The sequence below is a fragment of the Aythya marila genome (genome assembly GCF_965140915.1).
Source record: "Aythya marila genome assembly, contig: HAP1_HAP1_SCAFFOLD_167, whole genome shotgun sequence".
Taxonomy (NCBI): Eukaryota; Metazoa; Chordata; class Aves; order Anseriformes; family Anatidae; genus Aythya; species Aythya marila.
Window position 1 is genome coordinate 616,097 of NW_028137335.1, and position 26,688 is coordinate 642,784.

At 46.4% G+C, this 26,688-nt stretch overlaps 1 protein-coding gene across 1 annotated transcript in view; it reads right to left on the reverse strand.

Annotated features, from left to right (window-relative positions):
• Positions 1-26,688, reverse strand: part of LOC309890889 (ATPase family AAA domain-containing protein 2-like) — a gene marked incomplete at both ends in the record, with an annotated part of 169,813 nt that overhangs the window by 131,416 nt on the left and 11,709 nt on the right. The window contains 3 exons of the mRNA XM_082785284.1: positions 9,496-9,689; positions 10,981-11,071; positions 11,937-12,096. Of these exons, the coding sequence (XP_082641410.1) occupies positions 9,496-9,689; positions 10,981-11,071; positions 11,937-12,096 (445 nt within the window). The remainder of the gene's footprint in view (positions 1-9,495; positions 9,690-10,980; positions 11,072-11,936; positions 12,097-26,688) is intronic.

Genomic DNA, 26,688 nt, shown 5'->3' on the forward strand with positions numbered 1-26,688 from the left:
ATCCTCTTCAGTAACCTGCGCAAATAGGTATCCCGGGGACTTACAGCCACTTACCTGTGCTATATTCTTTTTTTCGTTCCAATTTTGGCTTTCTCAACTGCCTACATTAAGAAAGAGGACACGGCAGAGAAGGGAGAAAAGACTTGTTGTATTAGACCCATCAAGGATGGGAAATTTCACCATGTTTACAAGCCAGTGCTCCATGGTATACAAAGAGAAGCCTGTAGGCCTCACGCAGGATCCACATCCCAAGTCTGTTGCGTGCCATATACACGCGGTTCTGTATGTACCCACATTTCCTAGCTTGCTCATGTTGAATTCTCAAAATTATGAGCAATAGCACCCAAGTGGAAAAGATACATGTCCTGGTTTCAGTTAGGACAGCGTTAGTTCTCCTCCTAGTAGCGGGTAGGTTGCTATGTTTTGGCTTAGAATGTGTGAAAGGATGTTTAGAAGATTGCTGATACCACCCCGATGTTTCAATTGCTGCAGAGCAGTACTTACAACAAGCCAAGGACCTTTCGGTGTCTCACTGTCCTACTGGCGATCAGAATCGGCGCACAGCAACAGCTGCGAGGGGACAGACTCAGGATGGCCGACCCCAACTGGCCAAAGAATTCTATGCCTTATGGCAACACGCTGCACCATGGATAGGGCGGGGCAGCCGGGCTGCTAGGGGTTACGCTGGGCACTGGTCAGCGGGTAGTGAGCAACTGCATTGTACATCACTTGTTTTGTACACATTACTAGTAGCAGTACTATCATCATCACCATCATTATTATTATTTTCCTGTCTTAATAAACTGCCTTTATCTCAACTCGCGGGCTTCACTGTCCCGTTTCTCTCCCCCATCCCAGAGAGGGAGGTGGGAGGGTTGCAGAAGGGCTGTGTGGTGTTTAGCTGCCGGCCGGGTTAAACCACAACAACACCTCAAAGGGGTTGGGGAAAAAAACAGGTTTTTTTAGAAAAGCAGAAGACTTTCACTGAGAAGAGGGATTCTAGTTTTAAGGTACTGGTACGCCATCAGCATGCTCATAGGCCTCTGCTGATTTTAGCCGGAGGTTTATCAGGCCACAACTCACTGCACATGCTTTCTCTCTTGCTTTTCAATCTACAAATCGAACAGAGATTGAACATATAGAAATACAGTACCTTGAAAAGCATCTTCTCTTGACATTTCCCCTCAGTACCGCCATACTTTCTTCAAAGCTGGAGACTGAACACCGCAGGATGCTTTTGCTCATTGATCTTAAACGGTGTCTGTTGAAACATTCAATACTGGGAGAAGAATAATCCTAGGGAAAGAAGGAAACAAGAATATATTTATGTGAACCACGTAGACTCAGATAAAGAAATTCTGCCTCACGCAAGTTTAATTGACCCTCCTGACTTGGTAGTGGGGCAACTAATGGCAGGCAGACACTGAAACGCTGCTGTGCTCAAGAAAAACCGGGAGAGAAAAAAAAAAAAGAAAAAAAAAAAAAAGCTTTCAAAACTAAAGCTTCCCTTTCCCCACCGTTTTCTTGTGGATAACTTAAGCTTAATATCCTTGGCAAAAAGATATTGCAGCAAAACCTTTCACATAAAATTAGTGTTTCGTGAAAAACAACAACAACAAAAAAACCTTTAAATTCAATTGGAATTTTTTTCAATAAATTCAATTGGAATTTAAATTCAAAACTTTAAATTCAGTTGAATTTAAATTAAAAAAATAAACTAATTAATTTAAATTAAAAAAAATTAAATTCAATTGACTGTTCAGAGGAACAGTCAAGCTTGACATTATACATCCTAGAATTAAAATCTAGTTTGAGTTTTTCTCCCATCTCCAGACCTTGCTAAAGATGCTTATTAGGAGCTCTGTCAAAAAAAGTGAAAGGCTTGTTATATCAAAGCTTCGAACCCTTCTTACTGCCCTTGACCTTCTTCACATTGCTGCTCCTACAAGGGTGAGTACTATCATTTTTAGTACGGGAGGGAAGCTGTGATATCCTTGAGTGGGGGGTCGTTCTGTTTACAAAATGAAGTTCCAGTAAGAGTACATCAAATGAACCAACTTTCTTTGAACTTTAATTCATCACTATATTGAATGAATGACCTCTGGATTTCTCTCTCCCATTTGGAAGTCAATTTGAAAACAAACTACCTCTGCCATAAAGAGCCAGGCATCAGAGACACCTGTTGCGCCTCAAGAACAGAGAAGGTATGAACGACAAGAGCAGCTGAATAAAATGCAACTTGCCATTAGAAATGGGTGTACTGGCATCTACAGGTGCCGCTGGCATCTCCTCATCTGGTTTCTCGTCTTCAGTAGCAGGGTTCTGCTGTGGTGACTTGGAGTTGTCGCATGGAGCACACGCTGCAGAGATGCGACCTTGCAAGAAAGAATAGATACCAAAGATCTTCGTCGTGCATTTTCAGTTACAAATGCAGAGACAAGTCTTCAAATCCTTAGCGTTAAAGCACGTACCTCTTTTCTCACGAGATTCTTTAATTTGTTCACAAAGTCGTCCAAACTCTGTATCCATTTCGTTCCTCACCATTGAATATGCAGTGTCTTGCAAAACATAGGCGCTGTGACTATCTGAAATTTTACACACTTTAACTGAATGTTGTCTACCAACCAATGAAACTGTTTTGATCACAGAAAAAAATTGCTTTCTTCATAGGTTTGTTCCAAAAGGTTCTCTCAGTGAATATTTTCAGCATAACAACATCGAAGTTAATTAAAACAAAAGCACTAGTTCCTTGGGAACACTTATATCACAATTCCATGCCCAAGTAGCAAAATGATAAAATATTTACAGTCTGGACGTCCAAAATCATCTAATCCATCCGAAGTCTATTGTCCGCACACAGCATTTATCCATCTATGTGTTTGACAGATTTTTTAAACTAGGGCTAAAAAGCACATCCTCACCTGTAGATCTTTGATCCAGGTAGTACTCGAAGGCATTGTTACAGATTAGATCGATGTCCTTCAGCTAGTCTCCTGCAGTGAGGTACTGGCGCGAGTCAATTTGAGTCAGAACTGTTGAAAGATCCATCGGCTCTTTAATCCTTGTGGCATAGTCAGGTACCTGCAGATCAAATACAAGCATTCAGAGGTTTTCTTAACCTTGCACACTGTCTACCAAAATTATTCTGAAGACTTTAAATAAACGACTTCCTAAAAACTCTGAACATTTGCGATGCATCAGAAGATGCTGAAATTAACCAGTTTGCTTCTCAAAAATGGAAGGGCTTTTTCATTTTTCATTAGAGCGGCCACGAGAGGACAACAAGAAGTAGGGAGGTCAGAAGCACGTGCATGGTAGAGAAGAAACACTGAGGGTGGGAGATTCATTTCACTTTGCTTCAGAAAATCACAACAGTGAAAGCTGAGCAAGCCATCCGGCATTCTCTTTGTTGTCGACATTGAGGAAAAGGTGCATGAATTGCACCTGTGAAGTACCTATTGCAGGCATCTACTTTAGAATGAGATAACTGGGCCCTGAGGTGCTCTTTTCTTCCCTCAGAGCAGAAGAGGAGCCTAATGACCAGTTCAGATGAGGACATATGTATCTGTCTAGATTTTTCACAGCTCAAGAACCTAGGAGAAAAGGGGAAGAAAAGCCAGTGGAGGCCCACATGAAGACGACTTTGCTGATCCCCAGGTATATTCAAGTTACACCTGTCTTTGAAATATACGCCCCTAGTTTAGGCTTATCTCATAAATTAAGGAGAAAAAGGCATCTAAGCAGCCAATTGGAGGAAAAAGAAAACACACTGCACTTATGGTTGATTCCTATTGAGGAGTTCCAGATGAAACAGAGAACAGGATCTCAAAACTTATTTTTACAAACTGCTGCTCCTATTCCTGTTCCCACAGGAACTGACAGTCCAAGAAAGGGCTTCAGACTTCACTCAAGTAGTCCTGTAAATACTGTTTGTAATTATAAGGAAAGATCTCTGTGCTTTTCAGTGCTGTGACACGCCTACGTATCAAAGCCTTTTCACGAGCAAACTGTGTTGGCATTTGGACTGGCTTTTTAGAATGAAACCAGGGCTTTCAGCGAATAATCCCATAGGAGACATTTGAGAGTCAGCAGAAGTAAAAGCACTGCCTCTGCTTCTTGCAAAATCCTTACAGTGCAGCCCTAAAAACAAAGTTGAACCTTCCCCAAAACGCTGAGAAATACGAACACTGACAAGTTACAGACACACACGGATCAGCACTACTTTACCTTCTGTGGGTCAACGGGCTTTGCAAATTCCCTGAAACGTCTGTCAGTGGCAAGTCTGTGAGTAACGTCCCTCAAGAAAATTCTAAGGTCACGCAAGGTATCCTCCTCTTCCTCCTCCAGCATCCCTACTTCTTCCTCTTGTGGCTTCTGAGGCTCAGCTGGTGGTGCTACAGGCACGACTTCCAATGTCCAATCAACTTCAATTAATCAGTACTCAAATACAAGCATATGACAAATTACTGACAGAAAATGACCAACAAAGCAAAGCCCAAAGAGCTAGTAACTTCGATAGGAAAGTTTTAGATGTACTTCTCATATCCTCCTCACCTCTTTTCTTTACAGGAGGCTTAGCCACTTCATTTAGAATTAGGTCCTCAAAAAAAGGCTGCTCTCTCTGCCCTACCAGGCAACTCAATATTGCACACTTCTCCAAATTCCGTATTAAATCATTTTTGCATCTAAAGCAGAAGGAGGAGAGACATTTCAGATTTAAGGCCACAAAAAACTCATCTTCGATTCCAAAAAGACGAGTACCTTTTCAAATTAAGAATAACCTGAAGAACACAAACTGAAAAAAGTTATCATCCTGGCCTTAAAACGCTACATTTTCACAGGCTGGCACAGCAAATTCAAATATCACCTTTAAGAATCACCTGTAGAATTAAAGCTTGCTGAAGGGATTGTACGCTACACTGGTAAAGTAATGGCTTTCACCACATCCAACAGCGCCTCCTTTGTATTTACTTGCCTTGCTGCAGCCTTTACTTAGAACCTTTATGGCTATCGAGGGAAGAGACAGGCTTCAGCAGACAAGTGAGGGCTTTTTGCTGAGTTTTTATTTCTCTACCAAAAGGTGTCTGAAGTAGCTAGTACCTCTACGTCTTCCTCCATTTTCAAGTTCTAGTAATAAAAGGTAGGTGAGGAATTTCACTACTTATTTTAGAAGGAATTTACAGCCTGTACAAAAACTTCTGTGGGAACTCAAGCACTTTCAAAGCAGTTGATAATAAACACGTCTAGGTAAGACCCGTTCTCTTCCCCCAGTGACTGAGACCAAATCATCAGAATGACAACAGCGTGGTCCTGTTTTGGGCACCTTCCCTTAATGTAAACTCTCAGAAGTCAATGAAGTTCTGCACGTACTTTTACTACAGTTTATTTAGGATTACAACTAGAATTCGATTCCAAAGTTACTTCAGCAGAAATTGGAACTCAGCTTTCCAGCTTGGAAAGCTTTGGCCTATATGAAGAAAGAAACTGATTTACTTATTTTTTTTTAATCAAAGTGTTTCAATTCTCTACTAAATTGCATTATTAGCAGTTTACCCAACATAGCATGGAATGGCAGACTGTCAGAAGAAATCTCTTCAGTAAAAACATCCTCTTGTCATTTCAAGCACTTCATATTCTTGACTGAACCACTTTGTAGCCACCAGAATTATTGTATTAATTTATTCTTTGCATGTGTGAGAAGGGGGTGAAAGTCACTTGCTTGACTCAGAAAAAACCTTAAGCAGATGCTTTCACAGTATTCTTTTTCTCTAAGCAAATTTTAAGTGATTTGTTAGGGTGCCTGAGTAATAACAGCATGCATTTAAGAAAGCACAGCATTTTGATGCTGAAAGCATTCATAAATTACAAGACACTGAAGAAATAGTAAGGAAAGTATTGACAAATACCTCTTCTGGGAGATCTGAGTGACGTACATCAGACGGAGCAAGCAGCAAAACTGGCAAAAATGCTGGAATGTTACGTAGTAGAGTTAGAAAAGTAAGTTTCAAGACAGGTCCAGCGTTGTCCCACCACAAATGGATATCTGGGACATAAATTGTGCTTGGTGCTGTCTTCTGAGCATTTCGGATCAGCTAGTGAAAAGGAAAGCTTGCGTAAGAAAACTAAAACACGTACAAGAACCTCTTAATACATAGCTACATAGCCATCTGACTGCCCCATGAAATGAAACTGCGTGAACAGAGTGGCAAGCATCCTTTCACATAAGGAATTTCTCTGTGCACCCTTTCAGATTGTCAGTATTCGGAGAACTCTAGTCAGAAGATGGGAAGGATATATTCAGGCAGTGGCTAGACACCGTAGCTATATGGCCACAGCCACAATCATCGCATAACAAAGAAAGGAAATGTCCCTCTTAAGGGACACATCAGTATTCAGTCGTGTAACATGTCTGTCCTTACTTGTATGGCTCTCAAACGTTTCCACTAAAGGTAAAAATATTTTAAGGTAGTGATGCCAAACAAGAAAATGGATTTCCTGCCTAAAAGTAAAAACACCAAATCTGTTCATTTTTTCTAGTCAAAACCACATCACTGTGCAAATGAAGTGTTTTCTGAATGTTAATGCTTTTAGTGCACATACTGCAACAGCACAAGTTGTGTATGTCCGTGCGAAAGCAAAATAAACAGAAGCCCCAAACCTCGGTTGCCTTACTAATATAATTTAGAAGAAGCCTACAAAAAGTAGCCGACATGCAGTCTGATACAGAGCCATCTACTGGGAGCACACAGTCTTAGGAGGCAATGAGAACTACTTTCTGGATCCCAGTGACATGAACAGCATTTCTTTCCACAAAGAGATGTTTATTAGCAACACCGCCCAGCTTCCTGAGCTGCTAGCAACAGCCTCACTGTAAAACTGGGTATGGAAAATGTCGACATGTACAACATCCAGATTGTTTGTGGTGCTGTCTAAAAGAAAAGGGGATTTTCAGACAGAAGCAAACATCCCAGCGCATTAAAACAAGGCCACCTCCATTACCAATTAATTTTGCTCACCTTACTTGCAACTCGATTGATCCTTTACATACAGTCAGTGAATCCGATGAGAAGAAAAAGAAAAAAAGGTACCTGTCCGCAGATTTCTTCTGGCGATGCAACGTTTGTAAGCAGAACAGAAAGGTCCAGGGTGTGAATGGGAAACTTCTCCAAAGCGTGCAACACCACGGGTGCCACGTAAGAAACCTGGCCGTACCCTTCTTTTCCTACTATTAGCAGACGGGGCTGGCATGATGTTGGTTCGCAGAAAGCACTCCTAGAACAAGAGTTAAGAAAACAAGCTTATAAATGAGGTGCTGAATAGACACACAGATGTTCCAAGTAATTTTCCTATAGACTTTCTTTTCCCTCCCCAAATAATCCAGATGGCAGCGGTACATTAAATACATGAAAGATTTCCAGTTAAGTTATTCACTCATTCCAATTGTTTCACCTTCTTCCCTTGTGTTTCCTATTCTTTAGTAAACCAAGACTGCAAATTAATATCCCTGCAATCTTGCTTTACTTTATTATAAATTTATTATTTATTATATATTTATTACTTTATTATAAATTTATTTTTATTTAAAAATTAATTGGTGAGGAGCATTTGTTTCCCCACTACAATCAGGCTGTACCTCTGCTGGCTTAAATCAAAGATGCTAGAGACTTAGCCTTGCTCTAAAGCACAGAAAATCTTCTGGACAGCACAGCAATAGAAACGGAGAAAAATAACTGATCCAGCTGTGACAACATGATCTAACTTTCCAACTGTGGGCTTGCATGACTTCCACACTAAAATATCACAAGATTAACACAACTTGGTGGCTTAACAAATAAAGACACCATTCAATTTTTTCTCAAGGTGTTTTAACAAGCCCTTTCTCTGTTTTCTTTCTGCTACATAATTCACTACTGGTTTAACAATCCTGGAAAACAGAAGGGCAAAAGGTGGCAACACAAACCCATAAAGTTGGGATATTTTTAGCTAAAAGGACAGACTGCACATTTATGTGGTCTTGAGTCTTTCAAAGAATGCCATGGATTAAGTCAACGTGTTCTGGTAGTCTACGGATCACTTTGGCTTACGAAGAGAAGCCTGGGCTTTTCAATTTGGTCATTCAGAGCAACTTCATTATAACTTTAGTCCCTCCACCCTTTCTTCTTGTGAATACCAAGCACCCCTTCAACACACAAACTTGATGTTGCCCCTTCCTCTACCACCCCTCGCACTTTTAACAGCTGGAACTGTTTACAAAGACTCAGCAGACCTGAGAATTTAAACGTAACAGGGATCTACCTTTCTTTACCTGCTGAAACAGAGGCATTTTTTCTCTGGTCCGTCAGGCATTCCATCTTTTAATTCATCTCCAGAAACCAAGGATGCATCGTCATCACTGTCAAACATATCATCTTGTAAAATAGGATTGAAATGCTCTGAAAGGCAAAAGAGGTTTGTTAACTTTCCTGAATAGCCTTTGTCTCTTTCTCTTCCATTAATACAGCTTCTAAATCAGTGCCAAAACCCTTTCTTCATTTGAGAGCACACACTGAAAGTTATTTCCTAGAGTTCATCCCACCACAGATCTAAGGAGATGGCACAAGGCCCTACAAAGCTGTACTAAATCCCACTGATGTGTACGTGTAAGGTACGCTACTCTTGGTGATTTTTTTCTCCCCCTTAGAATAAAGGAGATTACGAACAATTTCTGCAGTTGCTAAATAGCTTAAAAAAAAAAAAACAACAACAACAAACAAGACCATTTCTTTCTGGAGGAGGTTCCCACAATGAAAGCACAGGGATAAAGGATGTGATGGCCACAGAATTCCATTCATCTAGTAAGTATCAATGCTAATTGATCTCACGTGCACGTGTATAGTACGATCCACAAACATTTAAATTAGGAGACTGGTTAAAAATGATGATAGCTAAAACAATATTTAGCTTAGACCAGTTATACTTGTATCCTGGTCCTGACATTCTTCAGAAAGGAATTAGAAACATTGACCTAGAAATGCTTCCCCTCCAAAGATCTGAGTTTTGATTTTTTAAAGAAAAATAGGTGCCTTATACTTCAAACCTCAAGTCAACCTCTACAAATGCTAATTATCTTAGCTGCCCTCAGAAGCAGGATGCTTCAGTAGAGAACGCATCGTCCTTTACTGTGTATTGAGTCATTCAGAGCTTCCATTTGGCATTTCAGTTTCGAATCCACAATAAAACCTATGCGTTATATTCCAGACTTGCCCAAAAGAAAGACATGCACATGCAAATAATAAAATTCTACCACCATTATGTCTGAAAGCTGTAAGTTGATTGCACAAACCACAAGTTTTTGCTTTAGCAGAATTATAAAGAAGTGGATGCTGTGGTTATACCTTGCTGTCGGTCCTCCTTTAGTGCAAGCTGTGCATGCGGGAAGATCTTCTGCACAACTTGTAAAATATTCTCTACTGATCTTTGAAAAAGTGGCTTGAAAATGGGTGAGAGTGTTTGTACGGGCGAAGTCTCGATCCTGTTTGAAGCTGGAACAACCTTCTTCATAGCCATGAAAAAGTCCTTTGCTTTTATTTTAATAGAATTAACGTCTAGTAGCAACTTCTCCCTACTTGCATAAATCTGAGGATAGCATCGGCGTAGAGAGCACAGCGCAGCTTCAGTACAGAGGGATTTGATATCTGCACCACAGTCTCCTAACAAACAAAAATCAAACGTTACATCAGTCAAGGCCCAGGTTTACAACATGCAACATTTAAAGAATTTGTAATGCCAAAACCAAACAGCTTAACAGGGAATTCAAAGTGCTACCGCTCTGCAAGGATGTTTTAACATTTCGTGTCCATAAAGAACAATTCTGTTTGAATCCTGTCTGCCTCTGGGCCCTGCACTGGCAATTTAATTCTTGAACCACAGATGCAGTGTGTCCCAGTCTCCCCCTCATTCTAGTCAATTTATCAAGTCTTCAGAAAATACTCCTTAAATTTATGAACCTGTTTGCTTTTGTTATTCCGGACTTCTATTTCTAACAGTTACAGCCTTTTTTTTCCTGTCTTCTTCGAGATTAACTTAACACTGCTATAGATGTGACTGTCCCTGTGAATGGCTGGGGAAGAATGTTTTAATTACTCGTGAAGTGTCAATAAGAAAGCTGTTTGTGTTTGATGTCTGGGAGTTTCATAACAACTGATAACAACTAGTGACTGTTATGGGATACTATGCAGACCTTTGGTATCTGGCCAGGGGGCCAAGAGATTAAGAGGAAGAAAAAAGAAGCTGAAGGACGGCTGGCAGACAAGACCTGCAGAAAATGTTCTATAAACTTGGTACAGTGCCAAAGGAGTACAAACAGGAAGGACTTGGAGAAGAAGACTACGAGCCTTCAGCATGAAAGACCCCTAGAGACCCCCAGAGGAGACTGATGCGCATGCTCCAGTAGGAGGGACTGGACCCCGGAGGCTAATTATAATAATCTAATTCTTTTGGAAGTAGTAATGAATATGTATTAGTCTAGGAGCATAAAAATCAGCTGCTTGATGTAACTGGTGTGTGCCCTGGTGGAGCGGAGACTCTCAGTGCACCCAGCACTGTTTGCTTACCTCTATTCTTTTATATTCTTCTAATAAATCCTATTTTTTTATTTAATCCTAATTTGAATCCTGAGCCATTTATACCACTCTCTGCAGGGAAGTTTCATGTTGCTCACTGCCTGATATCCTGCGCTTATGCAGCTGAAGCAGACTCCTCATCAAAAACTATACTCTTGAGGAAGATGCCCCAGAACCATTTAATGTTCTCAGACAACAAGAGGAACGACAATAAAGAGTAAATAGATGAAAGCATCTCACTCAGATTGCTATGAAGGTGTGCCAGCTGCTTCGTTGACTAGTTGTGCAGCAAGGCACAAGAGCATGGGTACTGCCTGGTACAAGCTAGGTTCTTTACAACTTGGTCACAAGCAAGAATCCATTTTAATTTCAGTCTTACCAATGCATTTCTCAGCTAGTTCATCAAGCAACATGTCCAGTGGCTGAGGGGTCCAGTCACGAGTATGAATCTTGACAATTTCTTTTCTAGCCTGGAAGCAAAATCATTGCATTTTAGCTTGTCCCAAGTTTTCCTTAAAAATACCAACAAGAAACAAACAAACCAAAAGGCAAACAAGTAAACAAAAAACAAAACAGTCCTCCCTCAAAACCCCTCATCTAATAATACACTTTTCTTACTTGCTCAACTTTCAAGTATTTTACAGTTATTTAATATACACTCTGCATTGTCAACCAGGAAATTGAATAGTTCTTATTTGTTATACTGAACTTTTTCTAGGAACCTACAGTGAAAGAAAAGGCATTTATAGCTTCAATAACAAGTTTCCAAACTACGAGACCTAAGGACCCAGAGGAAAATACTGTAATGAAAAATTTATCCAGAAACATTTCTTTGCTGTCCAAAAAACTTCTCTAAAACTTAGCAAGCTTTCATTGGGACAGTCTCATTACTTCATCACATTTGCTTTCCAGTCAGTAAATTCACAGAAAGCACTTCTGGCACAATGCTTCCAATTGCTACAATTACTATAAAGAAGAAAAGAATTATGACTCAAACTACTACCACTGAGCAGGGGCACAATCAAATGCAAACACGTCCCCTATTCATTCATAAGTGAAGGATTGAGACCAAAAACACAACTTCATGATGAAAACACCCAAGTGGACTAAATAATTAAGCAAACAGGTACAACTTTGGGAATGAAAGGTTTGATTATAGAACTAACTACTTGGTGGTATCATCCTGACCATATATATCCAGTACCAGATTTGTCCTCCATGGAACAACGCAGTGTCTCCACGTATCACTCTTTTGTTCAAGTTGTCATTTTTTTTTTTTTTCCTATAAAGTTGGACTTTGCCATGGTAGCACTAACGTTGAATTTAAGTTCTCACCTCTTTATCTGGCAAGTTGAAGAGGAAGTGTCTGCCAAAGCGTCCTGGTCTTCGTAAAGCAGGATCTATAGAATCCAGTCTGTTAGTAGCTCCGATTACCACGATCTCCCCTCTGTTATCTATGCCATCCATAAGCGTCTGAAGAGTTGAAACAATGGAAATAATAGAAAAATATAAGTTTTACTTACTGGTTCAGTACATTTTGTTACATTCCACATGACTTTCTTGATGCCGGAATAACCTTCTTCCTAGTGGTCATTCAAAACTGAGAAAAAAATAGTCTACCAAGTTGGGGTTTTTTTGATTTGATAATAAATCTGCAGACTGTTAAGTCATCAAGCACTTCAAGACTGTTTGAAATAATCTCTACGTTAATATAAAAGGAGTACCGCACACTTCTGCTCAGGAAGAAAATCACGGAAAATGTCAACTTTGATTTTAGATGTTGAATTTGTTGCAGTGAGATCTTCCTCATCGCACGATTCTATTTGGATTAAACCATATTATCTATGGAGAGACCAAGATTAGGACAAGAACAGCACAGAGTTCAGCATGAAGCCAATCAGGAGCTCAAGTTTGTATTCTTTGTATTCCACTTTATCCTTCTCTTGCTGGAAGGACCTGCTTTTTGACTCTCCTTCTCTTCACTAGGAGCATGCTCCCTCTTGCTTTGGTAATGCTCTTTCTCAGTGGTTTTAGTCTTGTCCTCTGTATCTTGGCATCTCTCTGTAACAGCTGAGGAGGAAAGGTTTTTAGAGCTACATTCAGTGTCAGACTCGAGAGAGGAAGTATGCTGCAATTTCTCACCAGGCTCACAAGACTCTTTGCCGTACAAAACGGTTTCTTTTGAAATGAGGTCACGTTCTTTTGATCATCTTGCTTTCTCCTTGTCTCCACCGTCATCACATTGGTACTATGCGAGGTATTCATCGTTCCCAGGAGAGTTCGGAGGGTCCACGACACTGCACAAAATAAAATCACATTTCTCACTTCTGCTGAAGAACGTGAATATTAAGAGTAAAACCTTCCAAAGGCAAACAAACAAACAAAAACCTCCGGACTACAGGAACCCTCGCAAAGATATGCCATTTAGAAACCTCTCCGGTGATTAGGACACCTTCTTCAGCTCCCAGAGAAAGTGCTTTTTCCCCTCTTGCTTCTGAAGCCATTGCACTAAAAAAGCAAACGCATCTGTCTCCCTCCACATGCTGCTCTGATTAAGAGCCAGAATATTCAAAGCCACTCGATTTGTTCTCCCCACATAGCCGAAAAAACACCAGTTGAAACAGTTTTCTACCTCTCTCCACGAATTTACATTCACATATCCTATGACTGCAAAAATAGAAGGCGGGGCTCAGGAGGAACAGCCAGTGCTGGAATTAAAAAAAAGCAGCCTGTTTCTTCAGAGTCTTAAGCCTATGCTACTAGGAACAAAACAAAACAAAACAAAACAAGAGGAGAGGAGAACAACAGCGGGAAATTTACCTATTCTCCACGTGTTCAATTGCAAAGCCTCCTCTGGAGGATCAACAGTTGTGAATTCAGTGTGCTTAGGAGAAATCAGATCTACATCTGAACCGCAACTATTTCAGTAGTATCACGAACTTCTGTTACTCTGAAGAAGCAGTCAGCACCGTTTCTATGTTAGGAAAGAGCTGAACAGAGTCTGTTATTCACATCAAGTAGTCAGGCAGGTTTCTTCTTCTTCAGGCTGGGTTTCACTAGAACATGACTAGCCTGTAAGCCTCATGGCATCACCTTCCATCTTGACTGCTGAACCTCCTTGCTCCCTACTATCTTCTTTGCCAAGATACAGCTGTCCACATTTACTTTTCCTACTTGGCTGGACTGAATTTAAGAAGATCTTGCATCTAAGAAAGGGAACAAAAGCTGCTGCCCAGCAGCGTGTGGCTCAGGGAGGAGTGAGAAAGCTCTGTGCAGCCCCCAAGGTCCGTGCAGCAGGAGGCAGGAGGTGCTCCAGGCTCCCAGCAGCAGTTCCCCTGCGGCCTGTGCAGGGAGAGGCCCCTGGTGGAGCAGGCTGTCCCCCTGCAGCCCATGGGTCCCCCGTGGAGCAGATCTCCACGCTGCAGCCCCCCTGCGGGTGGAGGAGCCCCCAGTGGAGCAGGTGGCTGTGGCCTGGAGGAGGCCGCGGCCTGTGGAGAGCCCCCACAGGAGCAGGCCCCGGGCTGGACTGGAACAGGCTGTGCTGAGCCTGCTTTGCCCGTGACGCTCCTTGTGGAGTGATCTCCCTGTCCTTCTGGCAGCCCTTGAGCCCTTGCCAGCCTCTTTTCTCCCCTTGGCGTTGGAGGAGGGGCAGGGAGAGAGCGCTTGTGCTGGAGCTCAGCTGGCCGGCTGAGGAAAACCACCACGGCTCTGTCTTGCCGCTGCTGCAGCACGCTGGTAGCAGCCAGCACCGTCTGTTCTTCGAGCCTCAGCAAGCCCACAGCATCTTCCCAGAAGGGATCCCTTTCCTTCACGCCTCCAGAGGCTGAGGGCTTGTGCCCCGTTTGCAAGCGCTTTCTCAGTGCCCCCTTCCCCAGAGAAGGATCCCAGCTGCTTGGCTTCCCTGCCCTCTGCTGCCAGGCTCCCGCAGCTGCTATCCCAGCAGCGCAGCAGCCAGCTGACAATGTGCTCACCTGGAGGACAGCTGCAATCTTGTCCCATGGCTCGCAGCTCGCCCAGGGATGGGGATCACCTGCTTCCTGCTGCTTTTCTCTCTGCTCTCCTTTCCAACAGCTTCCTGTGCCCTGGGATGGCCCTACCTTGGGGTAGGCTGCCTCGCCTTCCTCTTGCTCCTTCCCCTTCTTGGGAGGACTTTCTGCCCTTCCGAAACGAGATGACTTCTGCATGCATTCCTTCCCCTTGTGTGTATTGGCGCCTGAGACAGCAATGGGGTCGTCCCCGGAGCCAGCTCTCAGGGCCTGTGCCAGGCTTGGAGGGGCTGCAGGGAACATGCCAGGGGCTGGAGGGGCTGCAGGGAACATGCCAGGGGCTGGAGGGGCTGGATGTGAAGTACTATCAGTAAAGAATTTCTTCCTAACATATATCAGAAATCTAACTTTTCAGTGTAAAGCTATTAGTCCATGTCCTGTCACTCCAGGCCCTGATAAAGACCCCCTCCCCAGCTTTCCTATAGGTTGCCTTTAAGTACAGGAAGGCTCTCAGCCTGGCTGAGTGATGGCAGATCCTTCACAATATTATTTGAATTTCACGTAAATAGAACAGACTATCAACTTACTTAGGAGAAGTAATACAATTTCAGAACTATTCAAAACCAAAGGCATTCCAAACTAAGTTTAAGTTCAGAGGAAATCCAAAGAAAAAAACTAATTTTGAAACTAATAATCAGAGACCATAATCTTCTTCAAATGATAGATTTTCCTCCTGTACTGGGTAATTTTGATCTGTCTTTAATGATCATCCAGACATGGCTTTGACACCGAGTATCTTGCTTTGCCTCTGCATTAAGTCTTCTTCTCATGTGAGGTAAATGTCCTGCTCTTATGGGATGGGCCTAGGAGACATACGCGCTGTGTCTCATGATGCTTGGATATCATCTTAATTCTGGGTGAAGATGAAAGGTCTCACTGCTTCCTGAACAGGGAAGTGGATGTCTGCAGTTAAGAACCCTCTGTCTAATCTAGAAACATGAAGGAAGGAGTTTGCTGGATTGCAAGTGACAGTGAAGAAAGCCACAGGTGACATATCAAACTGATTAAAATGTTATTTAGCTCAGGGCATGGCTAATGATGTGGAGCTGGAATAGTTTGATGACTGTAATTACACTCACTATCACTGTGACTTGTTTATAGGATGGTAATGCCTAAAGGTCCCACTGGAGCCTGAAACAAGGTTGTGCTGGGTGCTGCACATGCATATCTCAGTAGCGCTTTGATAGCTAGTGATACAAACAGACAAAACAGAGATTGAAAGGAGAAACGGGGGGACAGAGATAAGAAGATCTTCCTGCAGGTCATTTAGGGTATGAGCCAGGACTTCAGTGCATCCAGCTCTCTAGTGCTCTGCTGGCCCAGTGAGATGAATGGAAAACATTGCAGCCTTGGAAAAATAGTGCTTCTTCTAATTCTTTGGCCAGTTTTGATGATTTAGGACTGCTCTATTTATTTATTTATTTATTTTACTTTCCCCATTTGTGCTGGAGAAGGTGAACTTTTTAAATACCTATTCTGAATTCAAATATCATTTTCATTGTTATGTTTCTGTTTTGTTGGCACTATTCGTAATGACTTCTACCCTTCAGTGGAAGCAAAAGCTTATCATACCATAAAAGTGGAAAGGTCACAGAAAACTTCAGAGCTTTTGAAGAAAGCTGAGGAAAATCCATTCCCTGTTCTAGGCAGAGGGAGTGGCTGATTTCCAGACAGGTAAATGGGCAGGATAAGGCCACTTCATGTCCGCTGATGGCCAGTTGTATGGACCGCGAAGATAATGGACTAGCAGCACAAGAGACAGTGCCAATAATCTAATCCAATACAATCTATTTCAAGTGGTAGAGACCTGATACTCTACGACAATGTGAGGAAGACCAAACTGTCAGGCAAACTTTGAGATGATCATGTTCAGGATCTAAAACTCTTAAGACAAGTGTCAACACAGGAAGGGTGAAATAAAGGCATGAATGCCATACAAGTACTGATAAATCTCAGGAAGTCTGGAAACCAGGGCAGATGGATGGAATAAGATGGTGCTTTGTGTTAGCAAGAAGCAGAGGTTAGGGAAATGTTATGGGTCAGCAATAGAGTGGTTTTGTGCAAATCGCTGCTAAAGAAAGACAGCCTTGCTAGCCTGCTCTTTGCTCTTAGCTCCAGTCTACAGTTATCAGACACATAAACAATAATGGGAATTACGGGAGACTTCAACTTCCCAGCAAAAGACTGAAAGATGATTACCACTTATTCTCATACAGATATACTATGTGATGGATTTCTTCACAAAAGTGAAAAAATATAAGACCATTTTAGACTTGGCTCCTGTACGGGTTTAAATGTAGTAAGATTTGAATAAAGTCTGATCATGAGCTGACTTTTCTCATTTTACATTTCAAGACAGACAACACCAGGCTTAGAACGAAGGTTTTGAGGCTTACAAATGCAAACTTTGAAATCTAAGGAAATGAATCATTGAGTCTGACTAAGCATCTCTGGGACTGGAGTGCAGAGAAGGCAGAGTTAAAATTCAAAATTCAGATGGGAAAAAAGCAATGAGAAAAGGTACATTTCAGAGGTTAAAAACTGCAAAAATAAAGTACGAATGACCCAAAACCTCCTTCACATAGGAAATTAAACAATAATAGTAAATGATACTTAAGCCACAGAAACCAGGGGGAACAAAGAGAACAAATTAGGACAGTTGCATACTCGAGGCAAAAATAGATCAAAAGTTAATGATGTCTCAAATGCTGCAAATCTTATTTCCTGCATCTAACAGCAACAACAATGTGATATTAAGGGCAGTGACAGGATTCCCATTGCAAATGAGGGTAGGGCACTAGGCACAACATCATCTGAGGTGAAATAAAAATCTACAGTGATTCAAGTGAAAAATGACAAGCTGATATCTACCTAGCCTATTAACAGCATTGGCACACAGAACAACAAGTCATGTAGGAAAAATACATCACAACTGTGCAAATCAGGGATAGACCCCAGAATGGGAGAGTAACAAATATACTTCTGTCCAGGAGAATGTAAAGAGTGATCCAGACAAGTGCAGGCCTGTTAGTTTGACATCAACGCTGAGCAAAGTTTTGTAGCAAGAAGAGATAAGACTAGGAAAGTAGCGGGTAATGTGGAATTTACAAGATAATTTATTAAAGCTAATTTGTTTCCAGAGAATTTAGTAGCTTGCCTTTGTAGGACCAGTGCTCCCCTACACAGGGGATGAACTACATCTATTTCACTTTCTGTGAGCTTCTGATACATTATCTATGGATTTGGGCTTTGGGGCTGCAAGTGAATCAAGGGAGTTTGCAATTGTTCACACTGTTCGAAGAGGGAATTACCAGCAAAGGAGAGGTTCCCTGTAGTGATTCTCAGAGACAGTTCTGAAACTGCAGCTGCTAAGGAGGCAAAGACTCATGGAGAAATGTAGGCTGGAAGGGAGCTCTGAAAACCCAACCTCCTATTCAGAGCAGAGATGACTTCAAATTTAGGTATGTTCAGTATGGAACTGGTGGCCGAAGACTAAAAATTACATATGAGCTTTGAGATTTCCAGGTGACATAAAGTTGGGAAGTCCTACCGAGCCTGACAGAAGGATATCCCTTGTGATTGAAATGGTTCAGGTGAAGTGACATTTGATAATACAAAGCAGAGCCATGCTAAGAGATTCTCAACCAAGGGTGGTTTTTTTTTTTTTTTCTTTTTTTTTTTTTTTTTTTTTTTTGTCATGTTTGCTATATGGCAGTCAGGAGTTTAAAACAAACAATAAAACAACAAAACCCCATGTTCATGCACTGTTAACAGAAGAACTGAAAAAGTTAAGTGGTTATATGGTGTGTATGGCTATTCTTTTTTTTTTTTTTTTCTCCAGTATAAATACACCTGACAGGGCAGCCCTGCCACACATTTAAGACATGAGGCAAAATTCTGCCACTTGTATTCACATTGAACTTAGGAGGAAGTGTTCAGAAGACAGAAGGAACAAGTTGCCTGTTGTGTGGAAGGGAATTAAAGGACATCATTCTGCTCAGCCAGATGCCAGTTGAGAGAAAAATATGATGTCTCTGTGAAAATGCATTTCTTGAGTAAATATCAAGGAGAATTAGGAAATGTGTAAGTTGGGAGATACATCTGAAATGATGATTGCAGTTGGCTTATGAGGAACTTTGGACAGGAAATTGGTAGAAACTTCCCATTTTAAGAATAAAGTGCACCATAGATATGAAGTCAGCATTCACCTAAAGAGTAGAGGCCAACTCAAAGCCCCCACAACAAAGCAGTGGACAAACCAGAACACTAACATGTTGTGGTCTAGAGTCACACAGATATACATAAGTTTACTATACCTAAACATCTGAGGGGTTCCTTTGAGAGGCGGAGGGCTTGTGCCCCATTTCCATTTCCACTCTCAGTGTCCCCTGCCTCAGAGAAGGATCCCAGCTGCTTGGCTTCCCTGGCCTCTGATGCCAGGCTACCAGAGCAGGTATCCCAGCATCGCAGCAAACAGGTGACAATTTGAGTGCCACAGCAGTCCTCAATGCTAGCTGGACACTCAGGGCATTTGTGGCCACCCACCTTTGTGAGCTCCAAGGCTGACAGTGACTCTCTGCAGCCAGCACCGTCTGTTCTTCGAGCCTCAGCAAGCCCACAGCATCTTCCCAGAAGGGATCCCTTTCCTTCACGCCTGACAGGCGCCGCCTCCAGAGGCTGAGGGCTTGTGCCCCGTTTGCAAGCTCTTTCTCAGTGCCCCCTTCCCCAGAGAAGGATCCCAGCTGCTTGGCTTCCCTGCCCTCTGCTGCCAGGCTCCCGCAGCTGCTATCCCAGCAGGGCAGCAGCCAGCTGACAATGTGCTCGCCTGGAGGACAGCTGCAATCTTGTCCCATGGCTCGCAGCTCGCCCAGGGATGGGGATCACCTGCTTTCAGCTGCTTTTCTATCTAATCTCCTTTCCAACAGCCTCCTGTGCCCTGGGATGGCCCTACCTTGGGGTAGGCTGCCTCGCCTTCCTCTTGCTCCTTCCTCTTCTTGGGAGGACTTTCTGCCCTTCCGAAACGAGATGACTTCTGCATGCATTCCTTCCCCTTGTGTGTATTGGTGCCTGAGACAGCAGCGGGGTCGTCCCCGGAGCCAGCTGTAGGGCCTGTGCCAGGCTTGGAGGGGCTGCAGGGAACATGCCAGGGGCTGGAGGGGCTGCAGGGAACATGCCAGGGGCTCGAGGGGCCGCAGGGTGTGTGACAAGGCTTTGAGGGGCCTCAGGTCCTGCCGCAGTGGTTGAAGTCGATGCAGGGAACATCAGAGTTGTTGGAGGGGCTGCAGGTAAAATGCCAGGGCTTGCAGCAGCTGCAGGCTGCGTCACAGCTTTGCATCAGGTCAAGACGCATTTTCCTAGAACCATACATTTCCTCCTGAAGGGGCTGAAGAGCATGGAATGGTCTTCAAAATGCACAGAGCAGACCCCAGCAAATGTAGAGCTGCTGCTAGCAAGTAGGTAACTTTATTGTTCCTGTTGTTAATTTTGTTTCACAACAACAGATGCAAATATGTATCTTGAATGAGGGCAAAGGTGACCTTGGATCTGAAGCACACAGGCGTTCGCTAGTGTCCCCCCATCCGGAGTGAATCCAGAATGACTCGGAAGGAAAAATAAAGTCCAAACCAGTGCGTTGTGATAAAGAGAGTTTAATAGGGTAGAAAAGGAATAAAAACCAACAAAATAATAAGTAATGATACTTACAGTTTATAAGATATTAATATATAAAAATATTTAATACTATTAAATACTTATAATTTTATAATAATAAAACAATGCCATACCGTACAACACAGTCAATAAGGTGGATTTAATTAAATAAATAAGAAAACCAATAAATTAAATGAAAATTAAAAAAATTTAAATTTAATACAAATAAAACCCATTTGTCCCATTCCAATGAATTGCTATCCCCATCATCACTTCCCATCCCACTGATCATTTGCTATCCCAAAGACCTCCCAGTTCTTATCCCCTTGGCATGCCAGTGCAAGAAGAAGTGCTCTGCAGGCAGAGGCCTTGCTGAGTGACCACCTAAGGAGAGGAATTTAATCCAGAAGGCAGGAAAGAAGAGCAATGCCCCGAAAGAAGAAGCAAGTCTTGTCTCTCAGCCCTTTGGTGTCCCAAGCAGCAGTTGCCATGGCCAAGCTTTCCCAGCCCAGCTGCTGCCAGCATCTCCCCAGCTTGCCATTGCCACCTTCCTGGGTGAGGCGCGCGCGCATTTGCCATTGGCGCTGTTGCCATCCCTGTGAGTGGCAAGCCCATCCCCTAGCTCCAGCACGAGAGAGGGGAGAGGGCAAGCGAGAGGGGCAAGGGCTGAGGAGCGTGGCTGAAGCTGGAGCAGGTGCCTGCAGAGGTCTCTGTGCCTGCCTGGGTGCTGCGGGGGCCGTCGAGGAGAAGCCCGAGGTCGGTCACGGGTAGCTGGAGCCTGGCACTGTCGGCGGGGCGCTGGGCATGCTGCTGGGGCTGCTGGAGGTGGGCTGCGGCTGCACACAGGCCAGCTGGCACACTGGCCCCAGCGCCTTGGCCCTGGCCCCCAGCGGCTGCAAAGTCTCGCTGGGGGTCTTTGTCCCCGGCTGCTGGCGCTGCAGCGTCCTGGCCCCGCTGGCCTGGGGACAGAGCCTGTCCTGGGGCCGCACAGCACGGGGCTCCCCACTCGGAGTCTCCGGCAGCAGCCGCGCTCTGCGGGGAGGTGGCGCCGCTGCTCCTTGCCCCCCTGCAGCCCCCGGGCTTCGCGCTCTCTTGCTGGGTGCCGTGGTGCTGTTGATCGCCAGCTGCTGCCCGCTGCTGCCTGCTTCCCTGCTGCTGCCAGCCACCGTGCTGCTGCCACCCGTCTTCCCCTGGCACGGTCTCTTGCGGCCTTGGCCAGCCTGGCCCAGCAGCGTCTTCCTCTCCTTGCCGGGGGGGTTCTCTGTCGTCGGCCTCCTGTGCTGGCAGCTCTGCGCTGTCCCGGGGGTGCTGCTGGGCGCAGGGCGCTTGGCCCCCCGCTTGGTGCCGGTGGACGCAGGGGCAGGCGGGGGGCTCTTGAGGGGACCCAGGGGGCGTTTGGGCAGGGGTCTCCTATGGTCAGTGCGGCCCTTGGGGTTGGGGCGTTTCTTGGGGGAACTCGGGGGGGATTTGGGCTGGGGTCTCCTATGGTCAGTGCGGCCCTTGGGGTTGGGGCGTTTCTTGGGGGAACTCGGGGGGGATTTGGGCTGGGGTCTACTAAGGGCACTGGGGACCTTGGGGTTGGGGCGGGTCTTGAGGGAACGCTGGGGGGGTTGGGGCAGGGGTCTACTAAGGGCACTGAGGAGCTGGGTGTCAGGGAGGCTCCTGGGGGGACTCAGGGGTGGACTGGGTAGGGGGCTCCTAAGCGCACTGGGCAGGGGACTGGCTGCAGGGCTGAGCGGGGGGCTCACTGCTGGCACGACGGGGGACTGCAGCGACAGCCCACCCTCAAGCTTCTCGGGGCGCAGCCCAGGGGTTGAGGGGACCTCACCGAGGGCTCCTGTGGCTTCCAGTCCCTGCGTGCTCGGCTCCTCGATGTCCTCGCAGAGGTCGGGCAGCTGCGAGAGGAAGCGGCTGAGGGCAGGACTGCTGGGCAAATCGGGGAAGGCGTCCTGGGGCTCCACGGCATCGAGCCAGCTGAGCAGCTCCTCCATGCCGGGGATGGGGATGTCCAGGTCGGCCAGGAGCTCGTCCTGCATGTGCTGCAGCTGCTGGCTGTCCCCTGCCAGCTCTGGAAAGGCCTCGGCAAAGGCATCAGGGCCCAGCTCGGGCAGCTGCGGGGGCTCCTCAGGCACCTGCGGGGCTGTCGCCGCTGAGGACGAAGCAAGAAAATCCCCCAAGACGGGCGATGTCAGCTTTCCCATGGCCCCTGGGTGTGGGGCGCCCAGCGGCCGGCTGTGCCAGCCCCAAACTCACCGTCAGGCGTCTCCGTCTGGGTGCTGGCGGTCCTTGGAGCCTGGGCAGGCTTGGGGGCAGTGGGGCCGGGCAGCGGGGGCCCCTGGTCCTCGCTGAGCCCCACGGCGTGCAAGCAGGGCTCCGGCAGCTGCCCCCGGCTGCTGCTCAGGGTGCGGGGCGTGGGGAGCGCCTGCCCCCGCAGCGGAGGCCCCGGGACGAGGGGTGGCGGGGGGTTGCGCTGGGCGGGGGCCTGCAACAGGCAGGTGCCTGCGGGGTGCAGGAGCTCCCCATGGAGCACGGCCCTGGGCCCCAGCCCCAGCGCATGGTGGGGTACCAGTGTCCCCGTCACCATGGGCTGTCCCCACTGATGGACGGGGGCACAGGGAGGAGCGGTGTGGGGGAGCTGCCCCCCGGCGGGGAGCTGCACCAGCTGCAGCTGGTGCCCCACGGCGGGGAGCTGCCCCACAGCAGGGAGCTGCCCCCCGGCGGGGAGCTGCCCAAGCTGCAGGTGGTGCCCCTGGGCTGGGAGGTGCCCCCCAGGTGGCAGCTGCACCCCGGCGGGGAGCTGCAGCACCTGCCCCTGGACCCCCGGCACCACGTGCCAGACGGTGGCCTGGGGCAGCGCGGAGGGGAGGGTGGGTACCTGCGGGGGCTGCAAGGGCAGCGCCGTCGCTCCGGGGAGGGAGGGCAGCAGCCAGGCAGCCACCGTTGGCGGCACGGCTGGGACGACGAAGGGGGAGTTTTGCATCTGCGCAAGCCGCGGAAGCCGTCTGGGGAAACCCTCTGTGGGAAAAAGGCCGCTGGGCTGAGCTCTGGGGCGCTGGGCTCGCCAGCAGGGCCGCAGCCCCGGGAGGAGCGGGAGCCGGCTGCTGGACCTGCCATGGTGGCTGGAGAGTGGGGCGGTTGCTTGGGGAACCCGGGCAACGGGGGTTCCGTCCCAGCGGCTCACCAGCCCCTCGCCGACATCTTGGGGAGGACTGCAGGCTTTGGACCCAAGCAGGCTGCCCAGCGCAAGACTTGGCCATCCCCAGCAGGCTTGCCCTCCCACGCAGCACTTGCCATGCCCACCACGCTTCCACACCGCCTCTTTCCCGTCCTGAGCATTTCCCATGCCAGGACCAGCTTTCATCCTCATGGTCATTTCCCATCCTGACAAGTTCACATGAGAACAGATTCCCAGACAAAAGATTTCCCATCAACACGAAGCGTTTCTTCATCCAAAGAGATCTCGTCCCAAAGAATTTCCCTCTCTTGGATGACTTTTCCAAGTATTTCCTTCCTCAGCGAATGTTACCCACCCCTTTCAAGACTTCCCATCCCAATGTTTTCCCATCCCAGGAACGACTGCTCATCCCAATGCTTTTGCTTCCCAGTGCTTTCAAAGCCCGGGAACATTTCCCACCTCTCTCATTTCCTAGCCCAATGCCTTTCCACGCCAAGGAAACCTTCCCATCCCAGCAAGGATTTCTCGGCCCACTCAGCCTTCCCCATCCCAAGCATTTCCCAGCTTCACCATCCAACACACAGCTTGGCCAGCCCACAGCTCTAGAGAGGGATTTGGACGATGCTGATAGACACAAGGTCACGGGGATTTGCTGTGCTGATGATTGCTCTTTATTACAGATCAACACAGATCCCCAGTCCCAAGGGTGCTAGGATGAATCTGGCAAATATGTAGATACGAGGCTCTTCCATTTCTTACCAGGAAAGAAAGAGATCTGTGCGTTTCTCTCTCTCCACCTTAGGAAAAACATAGGAAGGGGAGAGTACTAATGAACAGGAGCATGCTCAGCTCAGCCACCACGAAGGAGGCTGCCCGCTCCTCAGCACCTCTAAGCAGCAGCACCTTCAAGTCTCCTCCTGCAGCAGCAGCACATCAGTGTCTCTTGTCCCACCAGCAGGACAGTGGCGTCTCCCATTGCACCATACCGACCTCCACGCCTCGAGTGCCAGCACCAGTCCTCATTGCGAGCTGGACGCTCAGGGCACTTGTGGCCACCCACCTTTGTGAGCTCCAAGGCTGACAGTGACTCTCTGCTGAGCTGCCACGGCTCTCGGGTGTCCCGGTGACAGAGCTTTCGGCGCTAAGCTGACTGCCAGGAGAAAAGGCTGCCGTGAAATGGCTGCTCCACAATGCCAGGAGCAAGGTCTGCTGGGCTGGGGGTTCGCAGGGGAGCTCGGCCTCGGGCCTGGCAACTGCGCCTGGAAGCCAGGGACGGCCTTGGTGTGCAGCTGGACACCTGGGCCTGAGAAAGCAAGGTCTCTTTCCAGACACTTGGCACCATCGTCACCCAGTGGCTGTCTGAGGGGGACGAGAGAAATGCACAGCATCTCTTGCTGCCCTGCAGTGCTGCTGTCCTACGCCCTTGGGGGTCTGCGGGATAGAAAAAGGGACGGATTTTGACCCAAAACCCAGCTCCTTTCTATCAAAAGCATCACGTCCTCCTGTCTTTCTTGTATTTGGCTATGACTTTAGGAATCCCTGCAATCCCTGCAGCTTTGTCCCCTGCCAGCTTCTTGTGTGCCCCAAGCATCCTCGCTTGCAGGGCAGTAGAAGATGCAGAAAAGGCCTTGCCTTAGTGGAAGCACTGCCCTGCAGGAGCTCCAACATCCCTCTCAGCAGCACGCTGTAGCCCCCAGATGCCCCCGAAAGGGCACATTTCAGCTACTGGGAAGGAAATGAGCTCGCTCAAGGTGAGCTACCCGCTCAAGGCCCAGGTGTCTGTGAGGCAGTGTTGGCAAGGAGTCCTGTTGTGTGAGTCCGTTCTTTGTGGGTGCTCCGTCCCCACAAGGCTTGCTTTTCAAGGCCCAGGAGAGTCTTGTGGGCACTGGCCTGGGGTCCCAGGCTGAGCCAGCTGCTGCCTGGCAATCAGGGAGGCTCGCTCGGTGTCTTGGCTTGGGTTTGCGTGGCCAGGCTGTGGGAGCGGGGGGCTGCAGGGGTGTCCTCTGTGAGGAGAATGCAGCAGCTGCCCCATGGGAGCTCAGGGCCGCTGCCAGGAGGCTCCTTCCAGGAGGGACCCACCTGCTGCTGCCCAGAACACAGAGCAAAAGGATGATGTTTGCACCTGGGGGAGAGCTCTTCCTCTTGTTTGCCACTTCATCATCAAACCAAATGAAAACTAATTGTCTTTAACATCTTTATTTCAGGCCTTCTTTCCTAGTGGTCATTCAAAACTGGGAAAAGAATAGTCTACCAAGTCGGGGTTTTTTTGATTTGATAACAAATCTGCAGACTGTTAAGTCATCAAGCACTTCAAGACTGTTTGAAATAATCTCTACGTTAATATAAAAGGAGTACTGCACACTTCTGCTCAGGAAGAAAATCACGGAAAATGTCAACTTTGATTTTAGATGTTGAATTTGTTGCAGTGAGATCTTCCTCATCGCATGATTCTATTTGGATTTAAACCATATTATCTATGGAGAGACCAAGATTAGGACAAGAACAACACAGAGTTCAGCATGAAGCCAATCAGGAGCTCAAGTTTGTATTCTTTGTATTCCACTTTATCCTTCTCTTGCTGGAAGGACCTGCTTTTTGACTCTCCTTCTCTTCACTAGGAGCATGTTCCCTCTTGCTTTGGTAATGCTCTTTCTCAGTGGTTTTAGTCTTGTCCTCTGTATCTTGGCATCTCTCTGTAACAGCTGAGGAGGAAAGGTTTTTAGAGCTACATTCAGTGTCAGACTCGAGAGAGGAAGTTTGCCGCAATTTCTCACCAGGCTCACAAGACTCTTTGCCGGACAAAACGGTTTCTTTTGAAATGAGGTCACGTTCTTTTGATCTTCTTGCTTTCTCCTTGTCTCTACCGTCATCACATTGGTACTGGGCGAGGTATTCATCATTCCCAGGAGATTTCGGAGGGTCCACGATACTGCACAAAATAAAATCACATTTCTCACTTCTGCTGAAGGACATGAATATTAAGAGTAAAACCTTCCAACATCAAACAAACAAAAACCTCCGGACTACAGGAACCCTCGCAAAGATATGCCATTTAGAAACCTCTCCGGTGATTAGGACACCTTCTTCAGCTCCCAGAGAAAGTGCTTTTTCCCCTCTTGCTTCTGAAGCCATTGCACTAAAAAAGCAAACGCATCTGTCTCCCTCCACATGCTGCTCTGAATAATAGCCAGAATATTCAAAGCCACTCTATTTGTTC